Source organism: Falco naumanni, chromosome 11 (assembly GCF_017639655.2).
Source record: "Falco naumanni isolate bFalNau1 chromosome 11, bFalNau1.pat, whole genome shotgun sequence".
NCBI lineage: Eukaryota > Metazoa > Chordata > Aves > Falconiformes > Falconidae > Falco > Falco naumanni.
Window position 1 is genome coordinate 7,669,474 of NC_054064.1, and position 27,835 is coordinate 7,697,308.

The 27,835-nt window shown below is 43.5% G+C and overlaps 1 protein-coding gene across 7 annotated transcripts; it reads right to left on the reverse strand.

Annotated features, from left to right (window-relative positions):
* Nucleotides 1–1,076: 1,076 nt before the first annotated feature.
* On the reverse strand, nt 1,077–26,990 carry KLHL20 (kelch like family member 20). Of its 7 annotated transcripts, none has more exons than XM_040609955.1 (14): nt 26,862–26,990; nt 25,757–25,829; nt 24,893–24,953; nt 16,915–17,488; nt 12,402–12,560; nt 11,144–11,238; nt 9,825–9,940; nt 9,276–9,459; nt 7,991–8,134; nt 7,642–7,775; nt 6,801–7,009; nt 5,082–5,188; nt 2,889–2,969; nt 1,077–2,164 (listed from the first exon to the last, which is right to left on the reverse strand). In XM_040609955.1, the coding sequence occupies exons 3-14, from the start codon at nt 24,913–24,915 to the stop codon at nt 2,155–2,157; spliced, it is 1,836 nt and encodes a 611-aa protein (XP_040465889.1). In that variant the 5' UTR covers nt 24,916–24,953; nt 25,757–25,829; nt 26,862–26,990; the 3' UTR covers nt 1,077–2,154. The 7 variants fall into 7 exon arrangements, with proteins under 7 accessions (XP_040465889.1, XP_040465890.1, XP_040465888.1 ...); XM_040609956.1 differs by lacking the exon at nt 25,757–25,829 and adding an exon at nt 26,090–26,219 and having other exon boundaries at nt 26,862–26,986; XM_040609954.1 differs by lacking the exon at nt 25,757–25,829.
* Nucleotides 26,991–27,835: the final 845 nt, after the last annotated feature.

Below are 27,835 nucleotides of genomic sequence, written 5' to 3' on the forward strand. Positions count from 1 at the left end.
AGTTTCCTATGTAATTCACTTGTCATGGCTTCACACTTGTGCAGCATCTCTAAGGTCTGATGAGTTTGTGCTGTGATCTTGCCCCTAAGCAAGGATGCAAGTTTTCCCCTTTTTTTGCCCAACCACATAATTTTAGGATTTGTCAGGCTATCGCTAAAAAAATCCTTCATTTTTCTCCCCAGCAGCAGTGAGATGCACCAGCCATGCAAACATGTAACTGCCTAACATGACGTAATTGCATGCCTAGCTCCTAATCTGCTTTTAGTAATCTATTTCCAGAATTAACCAAAGAAACATGCTTAAGATGGATCATTTTTGCATATAAAGATTGCAGTTTGTGAAGTGGTAACTCTTACCCTGGTAGCAGCAGCTAAGCAATCTTCTGAAGGTCTTGACAGCTCAGCAGCTATTTAAACTATCACTTCTGGTGCTTTAGCAAACTTTGTCTAAGATGTTTCATAAAAGGAAACTATCTCGATTCAGAGGAACACTGGGTAAAGCAGGAGTAAAGGTCTGACATAACCGGCACCTGCATTTGATTTGAAAACAGGTTTAAAAGCAAGCCATGGGTATAACAATCCTAATGCTCAGCTTGTTCCAACAAATTTGCATAAATAATCTCTAAATTCTGTATAGCCTCTTTTAACCTCTTTGCTGCCCTAAGATGACAGAATATTAGCATGTGGAACTCCAGTGCAGTATATATATATAAACTGCAGCTGTACTCTGCTTTCAAGAGCAATGCTTTCCAATGCACATGTGGTATCTACTACAGCCTAACTGTAAGCTGTTGCTGGAACAAAAAGCTACTTTTCTTTACATGCTTATCTACAAATTGAGGTATGGCCCTCATTGATAACTGCAGCTAAGTGAACAGAACTGGATTTAACCAGGTAGTGTAGCTGCTTTCTTCCAGAAAAAGCTGGTGCTGAATGATGTGCTTCCAAGCAACTGAGGCTAAGACTAAACAGCAGAGTTTTACTTGGACTGGTAGCTGAAAAAAAATCAGCATCTGTGTACACACAAGCCATACAAAAGCATAGTCCACTGCTTTCACCCAAAGGAACAAACCAAGAACAGCATAGAAGAAATTTATTAAGATAGCACTATTTATACAAGTTACTCATGCTAGAAAAAAGCATAAATGATACATGTAAACATTTGTTTACAGAATACTTGTTTTCCTTGTAAAGGTGCAAATGATCTTCATATGTAAACACAAGAATACCGACCTTTAGGGGAAAAGGGGCTTTTAAAAAAGTTTTAATGACCCATTTATTACTGTAGTGTAATTTACTATGTTCAAGCACATTAAAATCTGAGTTACATGAATCAAACTATGAAGTTAAAGAACTTAAGATGTCAGCACTGCCGTTTTAGTCTCAAGAATTCACAGTCCTCTTACTCTTTTAAAATCCAATTTAGTAAGGTCCAAAGTTACATCAGGTGCAAAAGGTCATTCTTTCATACTAGATAGAAATTACAGTACAAACATATCAGAACCTTTAAGTCTAGAGTTCCTCTTTCTTCTCCCCCCACCCCTGGGTGCCTCCACTGTCATTACAGTTACACACAGTGCCAGTAAATGGTCCCTCCCCTCCAAACTCTCATCAGCTCATACCTTTCCCTGCACTAAAGAAACACAGGCAAAGTGCATAAAAAGGGAGGGTACCATCTCATCATGGTCAGTGTTTTACAACAGGAATTCTAAAGACACAGTAAGAGGCAGGAGGGCTGCTAAGACGATGCTGGTCTAAGCTTTTTTTCTGCAGGAGCTGACTGCAGGTCTGCCATTCTGGCAAGAACCTGAGAAGTGAGTGTTGACCTAGGCTAGTCAGAATTCACAGATCATACCTGCATCCCAGCTTCAGACAAGAACCAACATCTAGCAGGCAACGCGAGTAAAATGTTTATTACAAGTAAGCAACAACTAGTTGTTTCTAGGTTCATATACAGGGGAGGGGAGAGACAAAAGAGGAACTTTTGTACCATACACTGTACAGTAAAAAGGCATCATTTGAAATCCTTTTCACTCTCACCCTTTTTGGGCACTTCACTGATTCAGTCGATAGATGAGAGTTCCAGTTCTACTTCTTGCCTCCAGCAAGACTGAAAAGATACTCAGGGCACCCATCCTCATAGCTCTCCTGTACTCTAAGAGACCCTAAAACATACCACAAGGGTTGGAACCACAATAGCTGGCAGGACATAGCCCTGCCCCAACCACCAACTTGCCAAAACTCAAAATCACACACGCACACATATATATATATAAAATACATATATATATATGCACACTATATAAAAAGTTGGAATTATCGCTGTGAGCGATACAAAGAAAATACATGATACAAATTAAATGAAAAAATAAATATACTCTGTGCACAGAAAAGCTTCTGTGCAAAGGTGGCACCTTGCAGGTCAAGTACTTTTTTGAAGCTCTCTGTAAATAAGGCAAAAGCAATGTTTTTGTATCACTTTCCTCTTTCACCCATCACACAGCTGCTCACACAGCAGGAGGGAAAGCAGGAAACCCTCCTCCTTGCCAGACTCTCAGTATAGCATGTAGTATCTACATCAGCATTGTTTATGCTACAGTAACTTTTACAGTTTGGTTTATTAAAAAATGTAGACTATTTAGAAAAAATACGGACATAAGCAACCCTTCTACTTTTGTCCAGTGGTTCCCTGGAGTCTGACAACACGGTCTCCCATTGGGCACACTGACAGAAGTCATTTTTATAATTCCATAGCAAGAGTTACCGGCAAAGAGTTACATTGGATCTAGACCGTGCATACTAGAGCTGCAAAGAGGTCCAGTGTCAACAAGTCTCTTCAGTTTTTCTAGGAATGAGAACCAAGGGGTCTCCCTCCCTCTTGATGCTTACCATATATGAGATTCACAGTGTGTCATTTTGATAACACCTACTCCTCCTCCCAGACGCCGATAGTTCATCCCGCCATACAACCTGCAAAGACAAGGTTTCAGTGGTCACACTGGTTTGGCTTCTTCACGGAGCTACCATGGGAAAGACTGAACCAGCCCTTGTGAGCAGAGTTACACCTTTGTTAACCTCTGGTTAAAGCAGACCATGACAACTAAGAAGTCAGAGGTGTGTAAGATGACTGCTGCTCAAGGTGAACAGCTGTATTTGCTCATGCCTTTCTCTCTCAGAAGAGAAACTACTTCTCATTTTGACACTGCAGTTTTCTGTTACCTGCGTAAACACCTGCCTGGTAATATGGCAAGATAGAAAGTAACTTTGTCTGGTTACAGTAAGGACAGTAACCCTGTCTGGCAATAAGCAAGACAGAGAGTAACTTTGTAGGCTGCAGCTGATCTTGGGCCACGTTTTGGGTAACACATGAGCAGGAATAGGTTTGCTAGTCAACTAATTTCTTTTATCTTTCTAATACCCTAAATTCAGCTGATCCAACCAAGATAAAACAACATCCCAAGCACCATCTGTTTCTCTAAAATATATTACTGAAACGGTGCCTGCATTTCATATGGAAATCTGATCCCTGTAGACTCCAGCATCCTACTCACTTCAGCTGCATATTCCCCTCTGTGCCACTGAAGTCTGCTGGCAGAAACAGGAGAAGCAAGTTCTTCAAAGAACTCCTACCAATGCAAGTTATTAAACCCCAACTGCATCGGAAGCATTTCTCAGGCTACACAAATTAAAAAAAGTATCCTTCACAGAGCAAGAAGTTCAGCAAACAAAAGAAAGAGAAGGCCACAGATGTTGATGAGCTATATTGAATTCAGTGGGAGAAAAACTCCACAACATTAATACTTTGAATAACCTCCCAAACTTCCGTGAATGCTAGCCCAGGCAGTAACTCCTATGTCTAGACATCTTATTACTGTTACTATCATTGAGAGTAGCTGAAACCATTCAGCTAAGGAATATGAAGTATGTATTATTCTCTACTTAACTGGTTTTCTCAGCAGTTCAAAAGGCACTGTCCATAGCTCAACAAGCAAGGGGAAACTCCTCTACTGCTCCTTGACAGCTTATCTCAGCAGGACAGGGTTAATCTGCTAGTACTACTAGACTGGAAGGAATAAGGACATTAATTTCTTTCTATTCCCCACCCCTGCCAGATTACTAAAGCAGTAAGAATACACACAGAAGCTTGAAATTTTATACTAATTACATTTGGAACAAATACACAAGCAATTGCTTTCAGGTGTAGTTACGACTAGAAAAGCTATTTTTCCTATTTCTTTTCTGCTCGGTACGTATTTTTGATCAGCAATTTCATATTATTTCTCTCTGTAAACCAGATTAAGTTCCTCTAATTGATGTCTTGCAGATTTAAAGGGGAAGAACATCATATGCTTGAAGTGTTCTGCCTCAGCTCCTCCAAAAAGATTTGGAAATCAGAGCCTCAGCCTGAAAACAAAAATGAGTAGGCAGAATTCTACATCATTACTGTGAGCTCCTTCTGCTAAGGACAAGCTTAGTCCTACTGGGAAGCAGAAGACTCCAGCCCAAAATAAACAGAAGGGCCATATCTCACTCAATGTGGTTCATTTTTGTTATATTAAAAGCAGCACTTAAAAACAAACTGGGTTTTGGTATGACCCTCTGCTTGCCACCCAACAAGCCTGCCAAATAATTTATTTCCTCTGGGTCTCCATAACTGATCTATACACCATTTTCCTACTTGTTAAAGATGCAATGAAACTTTATCCTCTAAATGTCAGTTAAATCTGTCAGGATACTAGGATGGGGTAACTATGGAAAACTCACTCCCATTTTACTTAAAATGGAGTCAGTAGCTGGAATTCAACCAGAAATCTGCAAGAAAATGTTTCTCAACTGCCACAGTCAGACACGGGAATGCCGCAGGTATAGTGGCATATTGGGACATTCATCAAAATGCGATTCTCTTTCATACACTTTCATGCAAGCCAACAAGCCACAATGTGAACATTAATGCTGGCTACCACACCCCAGTTCTTCACCACGGTGTACATCCCATTTCTAATCTGGCTGGGACAGCTCCAGCTGGGTGGCAGCAGCTCCAGCTGAAGACTGCTATTTGATTGCTTCACAAACTTAAGTTACCTCCATGTGTTAGCATCTGGATCAAACACCTCAATAGTCTTCAAGTACGTCGTGCCATCGAAACCCCCCACTGCCATCAGCTGTCCATTCACCACAGCAAGGCCAACCTGCAAAACGACCATCACAGATAGCAGCTATTTAGCTGAGATGTTCTGAAAAGAAGGATTAAAATGAAAACATTAATAAAAAGATTTAATAACCATGTTTGGTGAAAGGCAATCTGCAGAAGAGGTTTTTGGTTGGGGGAAAAGGACAAATAAAACAGCTTAAAAAATAACGAAACATATTTATCTCAAAATAGAGAATCTCCTAACAAAAAAGCAGAAGGTTCCCCTTTATTACCAGCTATAAGAACTAGAATTATTTGAATGATAATAGATACATGAGAACCTAAGCCTTTATCAGCCAAAACTTAGCATATACTGGGCTGAAATTCTTCACCAAGTGCAACAAGCATGCACCAGAATATCTACGAGCCTACAGCCTGGAATGCTTGTTTGAACTAGGAGAACCATATGTAAGCCCCTGGCCTGCTCCTCTCGGGCTGAGGCTCGGACCATCTGTAAGCACCTTGGCCTCCAGCCTTTCTATTTTGTCTTTCTGCCGAAGCACAAAAATCACCGAAATCTCAAACAGTTCTGTCGTTTAGGAAGATCACTTCCAGTGAAAACACCTCACGATGTAACAGAGAAAAGACAACAGCAATGCAATGTAAAGTCATCTTTGTTTTGGCTCTGAGGAAGTTAGAAAGCTCAGGAGGGCTGCAGATACAGATGCATCTGTTTAGCAGTTTCTACAGAAAGCAAACAGAGAACCAGCTCATGAAAAGTCAATGCCTAATCAGTAACTGGAAAGGACCATGTTGGACCGCGTACTATATGCTTTGAGGGCAGCACTCAATATATATTCTCTGCCTCCAAAACTAGTAGTTACTCAAATTATGATTCATACTTGCCTCACCAGACACTGAAATACTACCATACAGACAGAATTAATTCACTCTTTACTATATCCAATGATAAATATTCATAACATTTGCATCTGCCCAAACACGATGACTGCTTAAAACACTATGTTAATCTTTTGTTCACAAGTCTAGAGAAAGCACAAGATTAACAGTCGATGAGAACATGCTGTCACTCCCCATACTCACAGAATTCAGTGAAGAGAGGCAACATACAAAGTGAAAGCCCAGAAAAGCTGTTCCCACACACATCTGAAGGCAATGAAAAGACTATGCTGGAAGTTTGTATCTAAACACATGCTTGCCCAGTTTCCTAGCTCTTTCTTCTGGGCAAGTATGTTCACCTCCTAATTCATCCAAAGAGACTCAGGTGCTAATTTTAATAGCGCTCTCTAATAGCATCTCATACCAAGTACAGTTACGTCACCAAGTAAAGAACTAAAGAACTCCTGTGTTTCAGGCCTAAGTAGTTGACTCCATGTAAGGGATGAAAACTATTAAAAAAAGACCCTCAAATTGACTCCATTTTCCAGTCCTCAGGCATAACAAACAGCTGTCTATGGCATGACATGACCACCACTTCATTCTCTGAGTCTTGCTAAAGAGCTTTGACTTTTTGCAAACCTTTCCCCTCACCAAAGAGAGGTGAAGGTACAGAGAAAGCAAGAGAAAAACCTCACAAGATGACACTCTACCCTATGCTCTCACCACGTGGTTACATACAGTAACAGACGAACAAACCAAGCAAAACTCACTCCACTCCGGCGGGATGTCATGGCCACAACAGGAGACCACTGGTTGGTTCGAGGGTTGTATCTCTCGGCACTACTGAGCTCTGTTGTATCATCTCTGCCTCCCACAGCATATATCATGTCTTGGTACACTGCACAGCCCAGGTGCTTCCTCCTTGTCCCCATGGGTGCAATTGTGTGCCAGCGGTTCTCCTGGGGATTGTAGCGTTCCACTGCAGAAGAAATGACACATCTTTGAACAACAGGGCTGGCTTGCAGTGGGGGTTAGCATTTTTGAACCTGCATCCAAAGCATTGCTCAGTCTGTAAAGATGCTGTAACTTCCACACACCAAAATACAATGAACCAGTTTGTTCTTTCACTCTAATGCTTTTCTTCTATAGAAAGCTTGCTGTTATCTTTCCTGTCTGCAGCCCCACACAGTCAGTCACATTTAGCATCCTCATTCAAGAGGGAGCTGGCAAAGCTACAAACTGACCTGCATTACCATCTTGCAGGGCTTTTACCTTTGGCATCTTCCTTCCTACAGCCGAAAAGGGCTACTGCAGGGAAAAAAAAAGGATGTGCTTGCAACTGTTATGCAAATTATCAAAGTATTGTATTCAGGACACTGCCAAATGCAGCATCAAGAAAGAAAAAAAAAAAAACCCAACAAAAAACCACGACACACCACCAAATAGGAGCTCACAAGCCTGCAGAGTGAATTACTCTGGCAAAAATCATATTTAAAGAAGGAAATCACCACAAACTGATCACTAATGTATTTCACAGCCATTGGCGGACACTAAGGACAAATAAGGCCATGAAAAGTACTGACTGCAATTAAGGCACAGCAAGAGGCATACCCGTATTGAGAGGAGAAGTTCCATCAGAGCCTCCCACAGCATAGAGGAAGCCCCCTAGCACAGCTACTGCAACTCCCAGGCGCCTGGTGCTCATAGAAGCCACTCGAGTCCATTTGTTTTCTTTGGGATCATACCTGTCAAAAGAATAAACACCAAAGCTTAGTGAAGTGTAAGCATCTTCACAAAGGGGCAGGAAGACTGACCTTATTCTCTCGAAACAAAACTCCCTGTAAGATCTACACAGAACTTACCTCCTCTCCAGCTCATCTGCATCAACTGCACCTTCTAAGAGACCCTCTTCTCCTTGTGCCCCACTTTTTTTTTTTTTCTTCCCCTACATTAAAATTACCTTTCCACAATGTTGAGACAAGAGACACCATCCTGGCCACCCACAGCATAAAGGTAGCCTCCAAGAACTGCTACTCCAACACTGGTCCTGCAGGTGCTGGTGGGGGCCACATCACTGCTCCACTGGTTTGTCTTTGGATCATACCTAGAAAAAAACACACCAAACAGCACAAATTACTTGTCTAGGTATGCTTCGGACTCTCCCATGCTTGGGAACTACTAAAGCAGTGAAACTTGTCTATCTTGAGCTTAAACTGCAACACAGCCGTTTGTAAGTTGAATAAAACCCCTGAAGTGATTGAATGCATCCAATACACATTCCAGGCACGTTCAAACTGCAGCTTGAGATGATTCAAACTGAAGATGAAAGGTTCAGCTTCGTAAGAAAGCAGGTTACCAGGGACTGGCTGACATGTGGTAACTTGCATTTACGCAAAAAGCAGCAGACAAGAGTTACCCTGCTCTATGTTCTCTGCAGTTCACACAAGAACTCAGTCAGCACTAGGACCTGCGCTTCCGAGATAAAAAAAATGAAGAAACCAAATGGACTTGGGAATCCAGAGACAAGGAAATATGGTGCATAGCACAAAAGTGCAGGACACAGGAGATGTAAGGCTAGGGTCATGATTTGGGAAGCCAGGAGTATGCACGGAGAAGAAGGGAAGAAGGGGAGGCTCGAGGTGAAAGGAGGTATTTGAGTCATGCGGCTTTTAGGCATGGGGATTGCCATACGCAGCTCCCAGAAACAGGAAGCTTGGTAAAGCTTGTTTGACTTCAGTCTTTCACAGGTCTAGAACTGACCTATTTTCCTTCTTCTGTATAAATGCCAAGGTTCCCTAATTCTCTGGTTACCACTCCACAATAAAATTCCAGGATCTTTCCCTAAACATTTAAGAAATGCTTACTGTAACCTCACCTTCCTCAACAACGCTAAAACAAACCAGCAATTGTAAAGAAGGTTAACCAGGATCATCACTCCTCCCATCAATTACACCCAGACCCATCTCTTATATATGCCTCCCCTATATCAAAAGCTGTCTTGTCTCATTAAGCTGGGGACATGATGACACCAGCTGTTACGCATGAAGTCCTAGTTCAGCAGTAAACCAACACAATATTGAAGGGGTATGCAAGGAAGGAGGAGATGTAGGTAACGTGTAAAGGAAATTTCAGGGTTTCAGCAAAATAAGAACATAGCTGGCAAGATGAACTCATTTTTAAGAGGCTGCACCCAGGTTTAAACATTCAGAGTTAACATTTTGCATATTGGCCTTACGGAGACCTACCTTTCTACACTGTTAAGATAAGAAGAACCATCATGGCCTCCCACAGCATAGAGGAGATCATCCAGAACACTGACTCCAACACCACAGCGTCTTTTGCTCATGGATGCCACCATTCGCCACTCATTGGTTTGAGGGTCATAGCGCTCGACACTGGAAATTGCATCCCCGCTACACCAGCCCCCCACTGCAGGAACCAAACACAAGGAATAGCATCATGATAACGCACTGAGTTCACATACTGTCCGTGCGCCTGGTACAAAGAACCCCTCCAGACTTTGTCAGCCTTAACCCAGTAGCCCCATCTCAGAGATACTCTTTCTGAGGGTTATAATCAGAAGACAGAATGTGATATTCAAGAGCATTAACGTAAGTTTGGAGTACTGTGGCATTCATAGCGCCGAAGAAGTCATACAAGTTCACTCAAACCTCCTAATATTAATGTACAGGTGACTTCAGAAACATGTGGTGAAGACTGGCCTTACGGGAACGCTACCACCAGAAAACCCAGACTTGAGTCTCCTGACCTACGCCAACAGGAGCTATATGTACCTGCAAAGAGCACTTCTCCACAGCGGATGGGTTTGCGCGGTCTAGTTCTTGGTCCCTGCATCAGTGGCCGCTCTTGGGGCAACAGCAGATAGTTTTTAGCTTCATCCACTAGATCCCTGTGCAAGACAAGAAAATATTAATCCCCAAAGTTCACCTGATACCAGTCTCAGGAGAAGGTAGGAACCAACACTGATGGCAAGAGCAGCCAGCACAGCACTAGTCATGCACTTCAGGTATCCACAAATCACGTAAGTGCATGAATAGCTCTAGTTAAAACATACACTGTCACCTAAATACTCATCAGTTGTTTATAAGCCATTTACACAGTGACAGCAGCAGACCAATATCAGTATTTAGCCAAAGTTAATAATAGATACCGCTTGCTATAAAGTCTGACAAAAAAAAGCCACTATGACAAGATTTGTCAGGCTTAGTGTGCAGAAAAGAAAAACCCAGTCTGCCTCAAGCTAGAACTTAATGATCAGTTGTTTTGTCCAGGAACAAAACAGGAGTTGAAAAGCACACAAATACATAATACACACACATGACCGATAGATGGAGATAGTACCCTTCTGATGAATATTTTCTCCATCAGCTCTGGCCAGCTCACACTGTCCATCCTCATGACTTGCCACCTGGACTAATCCTAATATTCCAAACCCTTGAATAAAACAAACAAACAAAAAAAAGTCCTCCTTCCCTCTACAAGTGTGGAATTCCTGCAGTATGAATGCTTATTCAGGAAGGGAACAGTTTAGTCTATCCCCTGAATTTTTTTACATTAAGCACAAGAAGAATTGCGTGCTTTCTAAATGATACAGAACTCCGTAGAACAAGAAAGGTGAGACTCGTACTGTAAGAGGAGGAAATTAGTTTCCCTGCACTATCATTGTGGGAAACAGCAGGCTAATCCCAGAGTCCAATTCAGTTACTAAAATGCACACTTTTTACATACAAAAACTACTTTAAGTCCTAATGAGATCAGGAATGCCAAGCAAGTGGTAAGCTGTAATGAAAGGCCGTGACCAGAGAAGCAAAAAGTAGTGAAATGGAAAACAATACACAAAGGTATTTTACCAACAGTCAAACAGCGCTCTCAGTTTGCTATTTCACTGAAAACTCGAAAAAACAAAAGCATGTCTTGGGCACTACTGACTATTACGCGAACACAAAACACTTTCTTGCATCTCTTCTCCTCCCAGTTGCAGAAGAGGAAATTGTGCGATACCACCCATTTACCACTGACAGATCAGCACAGTTTTAGAGAACAGATGCAAATACAATGAAATCCAATTCTGTAAATCAGCAAGGAGATTTACCGGCATTCCTCATCACTCTTAATAAGCGGATCAGAACCCACTGTACCCACAAGAAACTTGGGACTCAGCAGCGGCAGACGGACATGCTGCAGGACCTAAAACACAAAACAGAACGTACGCTGTCAACTACAATATACCCACAGAGATGCAAGAGGTCAAACAAAACAATAGTAGCTAACAAATTTTGATTAGAAGTTAATTAATTCCTCTGACAAACATACACAGTCATTTACACATCCAAACCCTGGCATTTTAGTTGAACGAAGCTCATCTTGCAGCACCTTTGTCTTTTCAATATACCAACTTAAACACCCAGCAGCAAATCAGTCTTTGAAAAGGGACAATCCCTGGACCTTTTAACAGCTGAAACCAAGGTCACAATTGAAAACCTTTATAGAATTTCAGAAGTCAATATATCTGCCTGAAAAACTTATTGAGTTAGAAGTTTTATCAACCCTTTAGCTCTCAAACACGAGTGGTATTGTGCATTAAATGAACAGTAACAAACAACATGCCATTCACAACAGTTTAGAATTTAGAGGCGCAAGCAGGAAGACAACAGGGCCTAAAAAGGCAAACAGTTACACAAGCATTAAGAGCTACCTTGAGAACAGCAGTTTTTTCTGGCATGGTTTGTTTATTTGAAACCATTTTCAAAAGCTTTCCACTAAGTAAAGTTGCATTTAATGTCTATTGCCAAAGCAGAAACACTGAGGCAGACAGACTCTCACCTCTTTTGATCAGAAAGCCTGAGACTTCAGAGGCTTTCCAGCTGACAGCTTTGTCAGAATGGGTACTTCTCTGTGAAATGGCTTGGCTTAGATGAAGCATCATATTTCAACAAAACCATTCTGACAAGCTCGAGTATAAGATCATGAGGGCTGAGGCATAAATCAAACAGCAGAGCTTAAAGATAAAGTGCAAACAAAGACAAGCTTTTTCTTATCCACTATGTTTTTTATACGATACTCAAAGCAACGCAGGCAGGTTTGTCTAGAGAGGCTACTGGAGTGATCTAGTTTGGCAAGTCCTACCTGGAAACAATTCAACAAAGCCCCTGTTGAAGGCTCTAGACAGTGCACCTTCCAGCCTAGGGGAAGGGAAAGCACAAGCCACCTAACACAGGTGGAAGTTGGAGAGAATTAATGTGGCTTTGCATGCATTCAGAACTGTGACACTGCTGGGGCACCACTGTACCAGCCCTCTTTACTCTGCCCCTGGATAAAGCAATCTTGAATGTTACTGTGCTCAAGATTACCTGTGGCAGCTGGGGTCTTCTTTCCTGAATGCTGTATTTCACCCAGGCCATCACTGCATTGAACACTTGCTCTTCACTGCGAACATTTAACTCATCACTGGATATAATGTCTATGAGCTGATTGGCGGGAAGCAGCATGAACTCTTCACTCTCCATGACCTGGTTAAATGGAAAGGGAAAAAAAAAAAAAAAAAGGAAAGTGAGAACAGTGGCCAAAGCACCAGAGCCATTCACCACTCCACCACAACTCTGAAGGGGATACAATCCACTTGAATTAGAGTCTAATGGACTAATCCAGTAAAGTGCCAAATACCCATCAGTTTCAACATCAATACGTGAAGGGTTTTGCTGCACAGAGCAGAATACAGTCCCTTAGCAACACAACAAATTACACTTTTAGATGGGGATGCAACTGAAAGGGAATTTTACACAAAGTTTTTTTGGTAGGACACTTTTAAAGGGTTAAGCCACAGAACACACTGATCAGGTTTCAAGATTTAGGAAAAACAAAGCCCTTTAAAATCAGTCTCCTTGTTTGCTGTGTTTAATATATAAATTAGAAATAAAAATGTTGCATAGCTGATTATTCTGATACCGCTTTTCAGTCACGTATTTGAGAGGCTCTATTCAGAAGAAATCCAAAACAGAACACAAAAATAAGAGTCTCAGAAACAAGTTACCAGAGGCATTGTAGAGAACATGGAAAGTCTTCCTGAATGCTGATTTGTGGCAGAACAGAAAATACTTCAGGAGAAGAAGATGGACTAATTTGATCCTGCCTCTTTGATTTGCTCTAAATATGTACATAGAGTATGCCCAAGTCCAGATGCACTTAAGAGGGAATCAGAGCCTCCCAGGGCCCTAAGGACTGATCTCTTGTGAAATTCAAGCCAGTGACAATGTGCAAACATGTTAATTCCTTCAGTACCCAAGAAAGGGACAGTTTCTCAGGAGGCTTCAGCTGCCATTGGAGGACTGCTCATGCAACACACCAGAGCACACATCAGTCCGTCTGCGACTGCCTTGAGAGGTTACAGCTCACAGACAACCATGTCTTCTGAAGAGATACCAGGTAGATGCGAAAGATGCAAGAATCAAAGTAAGAGAACTGCAGAAATCGTTTGATCAATAACTGCCAGCTTGGCTTCCCTACAAGCATTCCCAGTCTGTAGCCTGTAATCTCCAAGAGGTTCAGTGACAGAAAATAACTGAACACTGGTTTGTCCTTATCGTTTGCAACCACATTAGAATTCCATGCCTTATTTCATGAGTTGCAGCATAAATTACAGTACATTCTTTAACACTATCATCTCAACAGCAGTCAGCTGTGCAGTCCTTTTAATTACCTACAGAAATCGCTTAAGAGCACTGAACGAATATAGAAAAATTGCCAAGTTACTGACAACAGGAAATATTGTCAAAAAAGAATACAACAGGCAATGAGATCAGATACCAGAATTTGTTCTTGGATCCTGTGGGCTCTTAGGGTCAGCAAGAGCCACAACAAGGTTAGCCCACACACTTCTTCAGCCATAAGACCAGGGTTGGTCATTAAAGAACTTTATCAGCATTTTTCCACAGTCTCCCTCTCCTCTACATAGACTAGCTTATGCCTAAACTTTACCCTGACAGTTTGCAAATGCAGCCTCAGACTCTGCAAACAGAGGCTCTGGAAATTTATGACTTAAAGATGATCATCCACACTCTCCCTTCCACCCCAGAAAACCCAGCTGCATCGATGGCCTCACAAAACTCAAATGTAATGGAAGCACTTCTGCAAACCAAGTTATTACTACTATGCAGCTTGTTAGTTTACATAGTAAAACAGTAATTATTTAAAATGCTTTGGCTTATTTTGGCTTAATCAGGACACTAATAATTACCTGACTAATATTAATGGTCTATTTGACTGACTTGCTTACTAAGCAAGAATTGGATGGGCTTCATTTCCTCTACAGCATTCATGTGCATTACTGCTTTTACAAACAGACAGAAGAAATGTCAGAGTATACAATATGGAGTGCAATTTTTGTCTGTTAACACAAAGCACATGTTGTTCATCCTTAAGTGTATTTTCTCCTTTCACGGAGACGTCAGAGACCAAACAAAAAATGTGAAGGCTGTTCTTGCACAGCAGAGTTGTTAATAGAACCATTTCACATTGCATGCACAAGCTTCACTAGGGGTTTTAGGCAACAAATTAAATTGAGGGGAATGGAAAACTTGAAAAACATTTTACCAAGAAGTTAATGATGTAATGCAGCAACACACATAAAAATTAAGAGAACTAGAGGTTAGGACAGCAGAGGACATGTAGCAATTCAAACTGCATTCAAAGTAACTGCATGGGTTGGCCTGATGCCTAGTGCTTAATATTTTACATTGTCATTCAGGAAATTCCCATCTCACGTTTCTTTTTGCCAGCTTGGAGGAACGATGACCACACAGCCTCTGCAGAAGGCGGCACATTTTTTAATCAGTTCTCAGCCTCCACAGCGGAGGATGATAAAGTAGCCAAGCCACTGGCTTCCATCAGGGATTACCAATGCACTCCCCAGATGGAAAATAATGACAGAACAGAATACAATCCCAACAAGCAGCACCACTAAGATTGTCTGCAGAGAAACAGTGGAAGCAAAAGAAGTGGTCGTTAAGGATGAAGAGCTGCAAAACTCCTAGGGCACTAAAGACATCAAAACCTACCCAAACCAAAGAAATAGTGTTCTAATCTAAGCAATTGTTTTCCAGAGGCCATGATTCAGTTAAGTCAGTTCCAATTTGTATCATCTTTGAGGATAAGTGTGTTTTCTTGAGTCCAAAACTTTTGTCTTTATGTGCTTTAAACAGGGATAAGGAAGACAAAAAGCTATCTTCAAGGGACTCCAAAAGAAAAGCACTTCATAGCAAGCAGCTTTTAACAGCCAGCTGCATGTATTAATGCCAAAATATTTTAAAACAAAATTGTTATGCTATTAAGAAGTTATTTAGAAGCTTGTAAGCATGCCCTACTCATGTAATAACAAGAGCACAGTTCTAACCATTAAAACGACCAAGCACTGAAAATAAACGACCATCTGGTTACCATCCTGCTCCCAAAAAAAATGCAGAAGAGAAGAAATGCAGAGCAAGCACAGAACACATGAAACGGCCAGCTAAAATGTTGGGCTTTGGGAAATCACCAAGTTCTACAAAAAACAAGCTCTCGTCTTAAACAGCAAATTCTATTTTCTGGTCTTTATGGTTAGGAAAGATGTATTTAATTGCAACTTTTAGAGTAAACTAATGTCATGTGTCTACAGTTAGATACCAAGTGCTGTCTTCAATGTGTCCAACAGCCAAGTTCAGTTGTGTTTGCTTCTGCTCATATTTTTCTTAAGTACTACCTGGCTGAAATGAATACAATTCCAATCTGTGTCCTGCAGGGGAAAAAAAAAAAGTTGGCAAGCTGCAATCAATCACAGCACCTAAGTACTGCACTTACTTCCCTGGGAAAGCTAAATTAGCATCAGGAGTCAATACTGCAGTTACTCCTTTTGGAAAGGATCTACCAGTGAAGAAGGTAGAAAGAGGAGATTTCTCTGTAGCAGGCCACCTGTTCCAGGGATGGAAAAGTGCAGTTTCTGGAAGAGGCAAGCGACAAATCTCTCTGGCAGAGGAACAGACCTTCATGCAGAGGGCACTCCTAGAGAGTAGCTGCTTCCAAAACATACGCAAATTCTTGCCCTTCCAACCAGGGCTCAGAGAAGACACCACTTAAAACGGTCTGGCTCCTTCCTGCATTTGGGTATAGTAGTTAAGGCCCACTCTTCTCAGACTGTTGCTCACAGAATCCTTATTTATTATGCTGATCCTTCCTTGAACCAGTTGCTGGCATTTTTTTTCCCCAAAAAATCATCTAGGGAGAATTAACAAAGGAAGAAAGACTCTAATTTATAAAGGTCAGCTACAAAATTACACATTTGAATGGCTTTCAAACAACTTCTGCTGAGTAACAGATGCAAAACGCTAGCCCTGCTACAGCAAGGGAGTTGAAGACTCCCCTGAGACAAATGTATGCTCCCCCATATGCCCATTTTTCCCATCCCTAAATTCAACATCAATTTTTTAGGTTCTATTGATGTATTATCCTTACTTTTAACACCTGCCTTCCCTCTGATCATGCAGAATCCAGAACATTTGTGAAAGGGGAGTGGAACATCATACCATTGTGCAGCCACATCAGATTCAATGCCAAACTCCAGCTACACCCGAGACCTTGCCTTCCACATAGCACCTGCCACACAACTTTAAGAGAAGAAATGCCATAGATTATATACAAACCACCAGTACAACAGAGTCCTACACGTATCTCTTCTCTCTTTCTTCCCCACCTAATGGCTAACACCCATGTCTATCAGGGCACACAGCAGCTGTAAAGGCAGGATTTGGAAAGAAGCACAAAACGGGAGCTGCTCAAGGCTCTTACAGGACACATTCACGCATTTTACACCATGACTCCAGCACACTAACTTACCTCCTGGAAGTTATGCTGTGTGAACTTGTCAGCAATCCTCAGCAGTTCACGGCACGAGTGAGTGTCAGCAAAAGCTCGGATGCCCAGGCAATTGGAAGGGTCCAACTGTCTCTTAAGGAACTCACAGCAGGCCTCCTGGATCTCAGCCAGCTGGAGAAGGCAAGCAGCTGGCAACAAGGTCTGCACATTTCCCTCTTCTACAGTAATCTGAGAAGTGTATGCAAAGTCAATCAGCAGTTCCATGGCCCTTTCATCGATGTCTCTGATCACTACTTCTGTCTGTCGAGACTCTGCCAGCTCCCCGGTGAACATGGCTCGGAAGTAAGGGCTGCAGGCTGACAGAATCACCCTGTGGGCGTAGATCTTCTTTGCACCGACTACTAGCACCACATCACACAACTCCCGGTGCTTCCGGAGAAGATTGATGACTTCCAAAGTTTGTCGAGGGTGCTTGTCGGAGATGTAGGGCATGCGAGCAGGCTGCGGCACCCCTTCTGGCAGTTTGTTAGGATCTCCGAGTGTGCAACGGCTGGTCACATCCATTCCGGTCTCTCCTGGTCGAGTACTGGTACACCTGCAGTGGAGGAAGTAGTAAGACAGGACCATCATCGACTTATCTACCAGGAACTGTCAGCCAAAGCTCTACAGCTCGCACCGATCAGGAGCACAAAACCAGCAGTGCCTGTAGCTCCGCACTGGAACGTGGAAATAAGCACACGATCACGTGAAAGAGGAATCTGTCTCTAACCCAAGCTTACCTAGAAGTAAACAAATGCCAATTTGCAACAGACTTATATTTAAAGCTATTTTTATATGCTTTCTGTGACACACTGCTGTAATATCCAATTTCACATACATATTTATTAACTGAACCTCATAATAACCTTGTGTGGTGAGATTATCCCCATTTCACAGAGAGTGACTCAAGGCAGAGAAGATTAGACAAGTTGCCCACTGTCACTTGAGTTTTCTTTGACAGAGCTAGAGATGGATTTCCACTGCAAAGAATTCCAGCTGTATGATTTAACCAGGCTTCTCTGTTCTTCTACCTACATTTTTGATAGGGTCACTCATCACTGCGCTATCTGAATACACTAAACTGTCACACAGACTACAGTAACTTCAAATGGCCTGCAGCCTACTATGAGTATCTTTCGATTCGCAGAAAATCCATTTAATCATCACCTCTTCAGTTATTTTTGAATTATAGAAGCTTCTGACTCAACCCACCTTCCCTGACATGTTCCAAAAGGTTAATCTTTCCCAAGAATGGCACACTAAGAACTGCAGAAGGGAATCAGGATTATCAGACCAATCAGGAAAAAGTCAAAATAATCTAAATATCCACACATATCAGTCTACCAAAACAGGACGAAAATAAAGTCAAGATGGTAACTTTAGAGATGAGGAATAACTTAAGAATATATAAACTCAAGTTTCTGGCACAGAGTAGCAAAAACATACTGTCCTCCCAGCTCCACACGCAATGTTCTAGCTATCTGATGTCCTCCTTTATGAAAGTTTGGGTACCTTTCCTTTATCCCTCGCAGCCCTGAGCAGATGTCAGCTCTGCCACAGCTTAAGTGCAATCGCCATCTGCACGGCAACATGACAACGCTGACAGATCACACTTTGCACCATGTATGCTACCAGCTCAAGAGAAGGGGAATGCAGTATTGCCCTGAGCCCTTTTGCAGTTCTGCAGAGATGAACCAAGATGACACATCTCATATCTCGCTTTGCAGAGATGTCTGCCTACACCCCAGGATTCACTACCTCATTGTGACTGAAATCAGTGCTAAACAAGAATTAAACCCATCTCTGTTTTCAGCAATCAGACTAACTAAGCAGATCAGTGCACATGTAACAGAGATGTCATTTTGCATGTTCCAAACATATGTGAATTTCTGCCACGTACCATAGCCAAATTATTAAAAAAGATGCATCAGCACCAGTGACATATCAATTACTATGAAAATAAAGACAATAAAAGAAACTACTGCCTCTTCTCACTTCAAAGGAAAACTATCACTTACAGCAACTAAAGCATACTGAGCAAAACACCAGAATACCGATGGTTATGAATTATCCAGTGAGTACACTGGCTGTTGGAGATACACTGAAAGACCTGATACATGCTGTCCATTACCAGCTTCTCTGGTACACTGGCATTTGTGAGCTGTCACTACCTCACCTTGTTCACATTAAGAGTTAAAAAGAAATTTAGCTTCACTTTGATACTGCTCAAAGTATTTTGTAACATGCTTGAAGGAAAGAATTAAAAAAACAACTCACATCTTTTCCCTGTGGTTAGAAAGTGCATTTGACATAATAATGAGGGGAAACCAGTCTCTTTGCAGCAGTTCAAATTATTCACTTGCATCTTAACCTGTTTTCCCATTCCCCCCACACCCTCTCCTTGATCATAATATTCAGATGTTTCAGACCATTACCTCTTCCTCATATCTTAGACAGATCCAGCTGGGTCTCCCCCCTGGTTTTGCTACTGGCTTCTGTTCAGCCTCTGCACCTTAAATGCCTTGGTTATTTATCGCTAGTCCATCTTTTTTGCATCCATCACCATACTCCTTTTCTGACACCTCTGACAAATCCTTCTGCTGTTATGTTGCCTCTCACTCTCCTCCACCCACTCTTGTTCCTTCCAACCCAAATGCACCTTGTGGGGTTTGACAACCACTTGCAAAGCTCTGCCAAGCTCCTCACCAACAATGCAGCTTAGTTCTTGCAGCAGCATATGCAAACTAAGTTTAATGGTACCCCTACATAAACCCCAAGAAACCTTAGTTAAAGATTAATTTACTTAATTGGCTTACTTTCATAGTCCTTAGCAGCTAAGGCCAAAGGGTAACTTAATCCCTCCACCAAGAGATGGAGAAAGGTGGTGACAAAAATCCCCCTGTAGAGTCTAGCTCTTGCTAAGCAAGCCAAATGGATTTTATTATGCATTAGGGGTTTCAAGCTATGTCAAACTAACCCCTGCGAGGGGGAGGGGGGGGAGAGCCCTATTAAGACACATGCTACTGTAATAATTTTGGACAGTTTGTCTTGACCAGGCTGTCAGTCAAAACATCGAAACACAGAACAGGCATTCTTCATATAAAACCCCATTTCACATAACTACAGATAACAGATGGCTTATGTCCAGGACAGGTCCTCCTTTTGGAAAGCAGAACCCTTCTGCTACACCTTTAGGCTTTCCTCAAAGCAATCCCCACGAACAACAGCCCTAAAGCAGATCTCAAAGAGCTTTTTAGACTGGCAGAGATGCCAAGTACAAAAAGGTTAAGACTGAGGCTATGCTGTCACAAGAAATACAGTGTATCTTCTCGATGCCACCACCAAGACTCTTTGCTGACACAGAGCAATGGGGTGGACCATCTTATGCCACACGATCAGTTGGCCAGACTCAGGCAGTAGCCCTCATCTTTCCTAGCCAGGACAGACAGGATTTTCCTACCCAAATGAGGCTGCTGAATATGTCCTTAAATTAATCAACTAAAAAGGAGTCTGATTAGTAAGAACTGAGGCATTCCTGCATTGTTCCCATCAGCATTCATCTGCGTGCCTGCATTGTATCAAACATCCTTCCTCCAGGATAGAAAGTGCTGGTTAATGATTAAAGAAAATTGAATGAATGGAAAAAAGAGCAATAATCAAATTAGCACTCCTGATTCATCCATAACTTACCTCTGGGTGATGCAGAAGCTAGTGATCAATGGGCCTGGGAATCTCCATACCAGATCAAACCAGATGCGTGATGTTAAGCACTGTGGGTTGCTGCTATACACAGGCACAGGAGTGTGAATTAAAAGGACACCATCTGATGGCATGTGTCTCCACGAGGATAATAATTTAACTGCATTATGTGTGCATTATGCATATATATGCATAGAGAATGAAATGATGAGTCAGTAGCTTAGAGGTGTGAAAGACAGAAGGCAGCACTTGATTCTCACATGGCAGGCTAGCTGCCTCCCCCACCCACACACAAGCACAAAACTAAGAGCTGCTCCTGAATACTCGGGGTGATTAAGAAGGGCTGAGGATCAGAGAGAAAATGTGTATGCAAGGATAAAAGATTCACACCCAGCTATGCAGATATTCTGGGATTAGCTTCCATCAAAATGCAGGGCTGGGGAAATCAGCAAATACAATGGGATTAAGAAAGGGCTGACAAAGGATCGGTTTTTGTAGCACGCAGCTGAAAAGTACAAATGGGAACACAGGCAGTCTGCAACACTAAGCTAAATAAATAGGCCGCTCTGCCTCCATTTTATTCAGCTATGCCATTTCCCAAAACTTTATTCATTAACACAGGCACCCGAGACATCCATCCTTAGAGCTTATAGCAGCTTCTTCCAAAGTTCAAGAACACATGTAATAAGACATATCTAAGAAAAATTCTCTCCAATACTGTCATAGAGCTCCTTAACTATCAAGTCAGTGGTCTGCATTTTTTTTTGTTTAAAATAATGTATGTTTTAGCATAAGATTACCAGCAAACCTTAACGCGGCTCAGCAAAAAACAAGACTGACCTAAGGCCTGTGAAACAGAACAAGTCTCAGACTGAAAACATTGACTGAAATCCAAAATCATACACTGCTGTAGTAGCAACAGACTTCAGTAGCAAATGAAAATATCAATACAAACCAGTAGTGATTTCTGTCAATGCCTCGCTTTGAATTTAACACATACACAAAGAAAGTATTTCCTATACTCGCTATAGAACTGCTAGAACAAAGATCTTTGATTTGACTCAGCCAAAGGCAGCACCTTTGGCAACAGAAGTGACACCACCACCGCCATCAGCTAAGTAAACTGAAATGCTTTATTGTGGCAATCAATACTCCAGAAATTAGTTAGCTAAACGTCCAATTATTAGTAAAAATACCACAGATTCCTTTTGTTACCTAGCCAGCAAGTCTCAGGTATATGTTCTCAATGAGGTTGAATTATGCAACCAAGCAGATAAATTTGACTGCAATACTATTTTACATTAATCAAAAGGAGAACAGTAAGGACCTGGTGTCTATGTCCCTATTTACATTTAGTTTAATATTCACTGACCGAGCCCAGAACAGTTTCACCAAGAATGAGGATGTCCATACTCTGAAAGATGAGGTCGTTATTGGCGCCTCCCAAAACCTTCCTAAGCCTTTTGCAGTTTGTCTTGGGTAAGAGCTACAGCCAAGCAATTAGTTAACTTCCCGAGTGCACACGAGGTCCCCAGGTGCACTGTCCGGATGGAAGCCTCTCCCCCTCAGCAGGGGCTAGCTGCTTGTGCTTGAGCCAGCCCTTACACAGCACTGCCGTAACCTGGGATCGGGCTGCCAGGAAGAGCTGAGAGAACCTCCCCACTTTGCCTGGGGAGGCTCAAGCCCTCGTGCCCAGTCTGAAAAATGGTGAAGGTACATCCGCACTTGACCATGTACCCTGCTGACACTGACCCGCTGACCTGGCTTCCTGGCTTGACCTCCGCCATTCCTCATCACTACAGATCTGCCTGACGAGTACTGAACTCCTGACTGACCCTGGTCATCAGATCTGCTCTGTCCTCCTTGCTCAGGTACTGTGGGACTATGCCCTTCACTGGAAAGATCCCCTCTGCCTTGCTCGTACCTTCAGCAAAACAACGTTCTTTTGCTGCTCTCTGACAGTGGGAAAGAATACCCTGCCCCAGCTATCACTTCATTTCTCATGCAAGACAAATCCTGTTTGAACATCACTGCATTTTCTCTATTATAATCTTGACAGGAATAGCTGCAATTCCTTTTCTGTTCAAATTGTACTTCCCATCCTCTGAATGCTGTACACATTCGATATCAACTCGCCATGTTTACTAATACAGTAGTGACCAAGTCTCACTCCCCTTTTCTTGCAATATCCAACAGGACTCTCGCGTGTGATGTTAAATGGCTGCAGAGCCCTGAATAAAAGGATAGAAGGAAGTGCTCTGCTCTGCCATCTGCTTAGCTGGACTTCATAGGAAGATCTGTGAGCCTGAAATCCAATCAGGAACCTTTCATCCTTTACTGCTAAGACACACAGTAGAATAAAACCCAGAAATTTTAACAATCCACACAGAGACCCTTAAAACATGCAAGCATATTCAAGAACTGAAGCCCACAGCTCATGACAGAGCTGTGCTTGTCAGGCTAGACTGCAGCAATATAGTATGTCCAGGCACAGAGATCAGCTGAAAGGTTAGTCCAAAAGTAAAGTCATGTAAGTACATCAAATGCGTTATCCATGCTCTACCTTGGCTTGCCAGAGAGGGAGGGAAAACAAAAGGTACTGAAAGGTCTGGTCTGCATCCATTACCCAAATAAAATTAAAAAAACAAACAAAAAAACCAAAAAAAGCCCCAAAAACTCACCCTCAAGTGCCAGGATCAGCACCACAATAGAAAACCTCTACTTCTTTAGCCCCGTGCTGTTGCCCACCACTAAAACTGCCCAGTCTCAGTGGCAAGGCAGAACTTGCGACAGCAAGGTCCAAGACCACAATCCCAGAAAAGACATACGAGCTTCAACACTTTAATTCTCTGACTCAATGGGACATGCAGAGAACAGCAGACACAAAAATAAATTTAGAACCTCAATTTTTCCATTAGGAACACAAAAAAGTAGAGCGAAAACAAGGACACAAGCCATGCTAGTTACCAATTTTATGTAATTCTAGAAAAACATTTTGATAAATGGAATACAACATAAGAACCTGAAAAGCTGCGGTTTGACATTGGTTAAGATTTAACCAGTCTCCATTGTAGAAGACTAAGATGGAAGACCGCTCGTCTGCTAATTAATCCTTCTTGAAGAAAAAGGAACTCACCCTAAGTGTCACATACAGACCCCCATTGTCTAAACCACATTTTTTATCTTTGCAAAAATATTGAACATAACCTCAGTGATGCCCATATCACGTCCCAGGGTTTACTCATCAGCTCTTTTCTTGTTGCACTTCAGGGGTTCATTTAATTAAACAACATAGCATCACTCTTCAAGGGTTTAAACGACTATTTATTTCTTACTTCCTTACACAGAACCCAGGCTAATGGTTTCTGCAAATGCTGTAGCTAAAAACACTCTACATATTCACCTATGATTAAAATTCCTCACCTTCCTACATGACTGTTTACAGAATTATCGGTAATAAAGTTTCCCTACTTTCAACATCCTAAAGAGTGTAGACAGACTAAGCAATTTGCATGAGTTCTCTTTACTTCAATTTAGAGGTGCAGAACTTCAGGAAACTTTGCTTCCACACAGCCTGTATCACATACAGAAATATATCTCCTGTTAGGTTTTACCACAGGATTGCCATTGGATAGTGAAAAGCAATTAGCAGACAATCCTGTTTGCCAACCTGTCATCCTGCTGATTTACTGTGACATTTTTTTCTCTATATAACAGATAATGTTTCTGACACGACCACAGCAAGAACTCCCCTGAATTAAAACTTCAGCTGCATCTTCAGCTCATTAGAACTGAGGCAGCTGGCAGCTGTAATTGGAAAAGGAAATCTCCTTTTCACCCAAGACTTCACCCCACCAAAGGGACTAAACTCCTTTAGTTAAGGGAAAAATAAAGCCCTTAGAAATCAAGTTTAAATGTATTCCCAAGCAGTTTATTTCACACTATTTAAAGACCTAAGTAATTAAATACTGAATTTTAAATATGATAGTAAATGGGGGAAGTAGGGAGTGGGGATGCAGAATTATGAAAACTTGTCTTCTGTATGCTTCCTAACAGCATATTCATTTAAAGACACCTGATCTTGTAAATATTGAAAACTAAGTATGTTTAAGTAAGGACTAAAGATGAATACTTTATATTCTAATTCTCCTAGTCAAGCCTTTAAAAACAAACAACATTTTATGGTCTAGGCACTTATAAAACCAACTCACATGATTTATCGTATTTGGATAACAGAAGGACAATCGTTTTCACATCTTACCTGCGCATTGGCTTTCCGTCCATGCACCGTGAAGAGAAATCTTCACCCTATGCTTCAAGACCTGATTGAAAAGAAAAAAGGAGAAGAAAAAAAAAAAAAAAAGATGAAATTTGGAAGCAAGAGAACCTTCTTTCCTCTCTTTGGTCTAGCTCTAGGACAACAAACCTGACCACATCCATTCATTAATATGCCTTCAAGCTCTTATCCAGCTATAAAACTAACAGCCTACATTAATGATGTCTGAATTGCAGAGAATAAAGCAGAAGAAAATATAATCAACATTAAAAGTAATTTCACCACAGCTGCATAATGATTCTTTAGGCAAATGAAACACATACAATAAGGTCAGTAAACTGTCTGCCTCTCTGAAACCTTAAAATTATTGTACCAAAGGAAAAAAATACCTCAAATATCAGTGTGCTCACTCTCACTCCTTGCTCCGAGCCAGGATATCTCTCTCCCTCATACATCTACCAGAGATTTAAGGCAGGCTGGCATCTAATGAACAGCACAGCACTGCTCAACAGCCACACTGCAGGGCCAGAATCTGATACAAGATAAAAATTGTGCCTAGAAGTTGAAGACAACTATGTACCCCAGAGGTAAGCGTGATGCTAATAATGGTACTACATCTGCAGAGATTAATGATGCTGCCTGATGCTCACTACACTTCCATTCCAAACATCTGTCTTCTGAGAGGAGTAACAGTTGCAAACTGCACAGGCCTTCCACATTCAACCACTAACTTCTAACTCCAGTGCAGATTTACCCTTGTTATAAGGGCATCACTCATCCCAATTTCATTTTTAATAACTATTCAATTAGGAATAAAATTAATTCAATGATTAAAGCAATACACCTAACTTTTTGTCATGGATGAAAAGAACAGAAGGAAGAAGGGTGTTCTGCTTCCGTATTGATAGTCACAGCCTTCTTCCTATTCAGAAATGGAGTGAGAAATGGGAAAGCAATGAAACTCTAGGAAAAGCAATGACAGAATGAGACTGAGTTAACTCTTAAAATAAACTGAAGTAGCATTTAACACAGGAAATCTTAAATTTAGCACGAATAAAATCATTTTTGGAAAACCAAGATTGTCAGATTGGAGCCCTGCGCCCAAAAATAAAAAAATATTTTCGGCGTAACAAACTAAACCACAAGACGGCTCTAGCTTTATGTGGCTATGCCAAGAAGCACCTTATTTTCTACGCAGCACTCTCCAGCTGCACCATCAGAGGCACACAGACGGAGCAGCCCGCCAGGTAAGGAGGAATAAGCTCAGGCTCGCCGCCTGCCACAGCTGCAGATCACTCGGGTTCCGATTTTCCTGCAAACGAAGCCAATTCCTGGCGGCCCGGGCACCGCGCACCGACGCGGAGCCGCTCTGGGGCTGCCCGGCCCCCGCCCGCCCCACCGGCGGCTCCAGCGGGCACGAACACGCCGAACCCCCCCGAGCCCCGGCCCGTGCCGGGAAGAGGGGACCACACTATTATCGGAGCCCCGGTTATATCAGGTTTAATCCCCTTAAGACCCACGTGAAAACTCGGGGACGAGGCGGGGAAGCCAAAACCACTTTGCGCCGGGATCCTCCACGTAGAGCCCTCGGCGGGCAGCAAGTGGCGGAGAGCGGGGCTGTCCCAGCAACACGGCCCCGGCCGCCCCGCAGCTCCCGCGGCCCCCCCGCGCCCCCTCCCTCTCTCCGCACAGCCCGCAGCGGGCAGGGCCGCGGGCCCCCGCCGGCCGGAGGGGAGCCCAGCCGGGCTTAGGCGCCGGGACCGCCCCCCAGGCCGCCGCCCCGGCCCCGCAGGCGCCAGGCCGCGCTACCCGCCGCCGCACACGCGGCCGCCGGCCCTGCCCCGCCAACGCCGCCGTCCCGCGGGTGTGCAGCGCGCCCCGGCCCGCACCGCCCCGCACCGCCGGGGGACACGGGCACCCCCGAGGCGCGGAGAACCCCGCCGCGCTCACTCACGCCGGGCGCGGGGTCGGCCGCCGAGCCGCGGTTCCGGAGCCGAGCTGAGATGAGCCGAGCCCACCCCGCCGGGCCCTCCTCAGCCGCAGGAAGCGCCCCGGCCCCGCCAGCCGCCAACCGCGCCGGGCCCGCCCCTTCCGCCCCCGCCCCCGCGGCACCGGCCGCCACACCGGCACCGGCGGGGCCTGCGAGGCCCGCCCCACCACGGCCCCGGCCCCCTCAGCTGGGCGGGACGGGCGGCTGGAGAGCGGGGCCCCGTCAGGCGGCGGTGGCGGCAGCGTGGCTGAGCGCTCCCAGGCTATGAGCAGCATCCCGACCCCGGCCGGGGAGCTCAGCCGCTGCGTGCCCGGGGCCCGAGGGGGCCGCAGCATCGGCCGCGGGGCGGGAGGCTGAAGGAGCTCAGGGCTGACCCTGCGCAGCTCTCACCCCGCAGAGGCCTGCTGTTTTCTCCCTGGCACAACAGCCCTGCAGCTGGGCAGGCGTGACGCGGTTCTGCTCAAAACCCTCTTGGGGACCCTGCTGGGGGCTAAGTGGCAGCCCACGTTAGGAGGAGAGCCGAAAAATCTTAAACAAAAACCTTAACTCTACCTGAGCAGGGGGCTGGACAAACTGACTGCCAGAGGTGCCTTCCAACCTCCGTCGTTCCGTGAATTTTCAAGTATTTTCAGCACTGAGAAGGCCAAAGGCTTCCCTGCTGTCTGTCTCCTTAGCCACAAGCGTGACACTTGTACGCCCACACGGGGCTCCTGGAAGGCCTTGGTCTCTGGTGCTGGTGGGCCACTGTGCTCCAGGTTCAGCTGGCAGCTGAGCTGGTGCCAGCTTCATCCCTTCTCCTGCGTCCCCGAGCTTGGCTATGACATGTGTCCGTGTCCCTCCTCATGGGGACTTCCAGCACAGCTGCCCGCAAAGGTGCCTCTGCCCCTTCCCCCAGGGCGTTGACGGTTAAGTTCAACAGGACAGGGCCCAGTGCTGAC

Bases quoted from the DNA above. Each gene is read 5' to 3' on its own strand.
- KLHL20 (XM_040609951.1), bottom strand. From the start codon at position 25,362: ATGTATGAGGGAGAGAGATATCCTGGCTCGGAGCAAGGAGTGAGAGTG. The intron at 20,792-24,892 runs GTAAGATGTGAA...CACATAATGCAG, and splicing joins GACGGAAAGCCAATGCGCAG to TTAAATTATTATCCTCGTGG. The intron at 17,489-20,622 runs GTAAGTTATGGA...CCTCCACTGCAG, and splicing joins AGCTTCTGCATCACCCAGAG to GTGTACCAGTACTCGACCAG.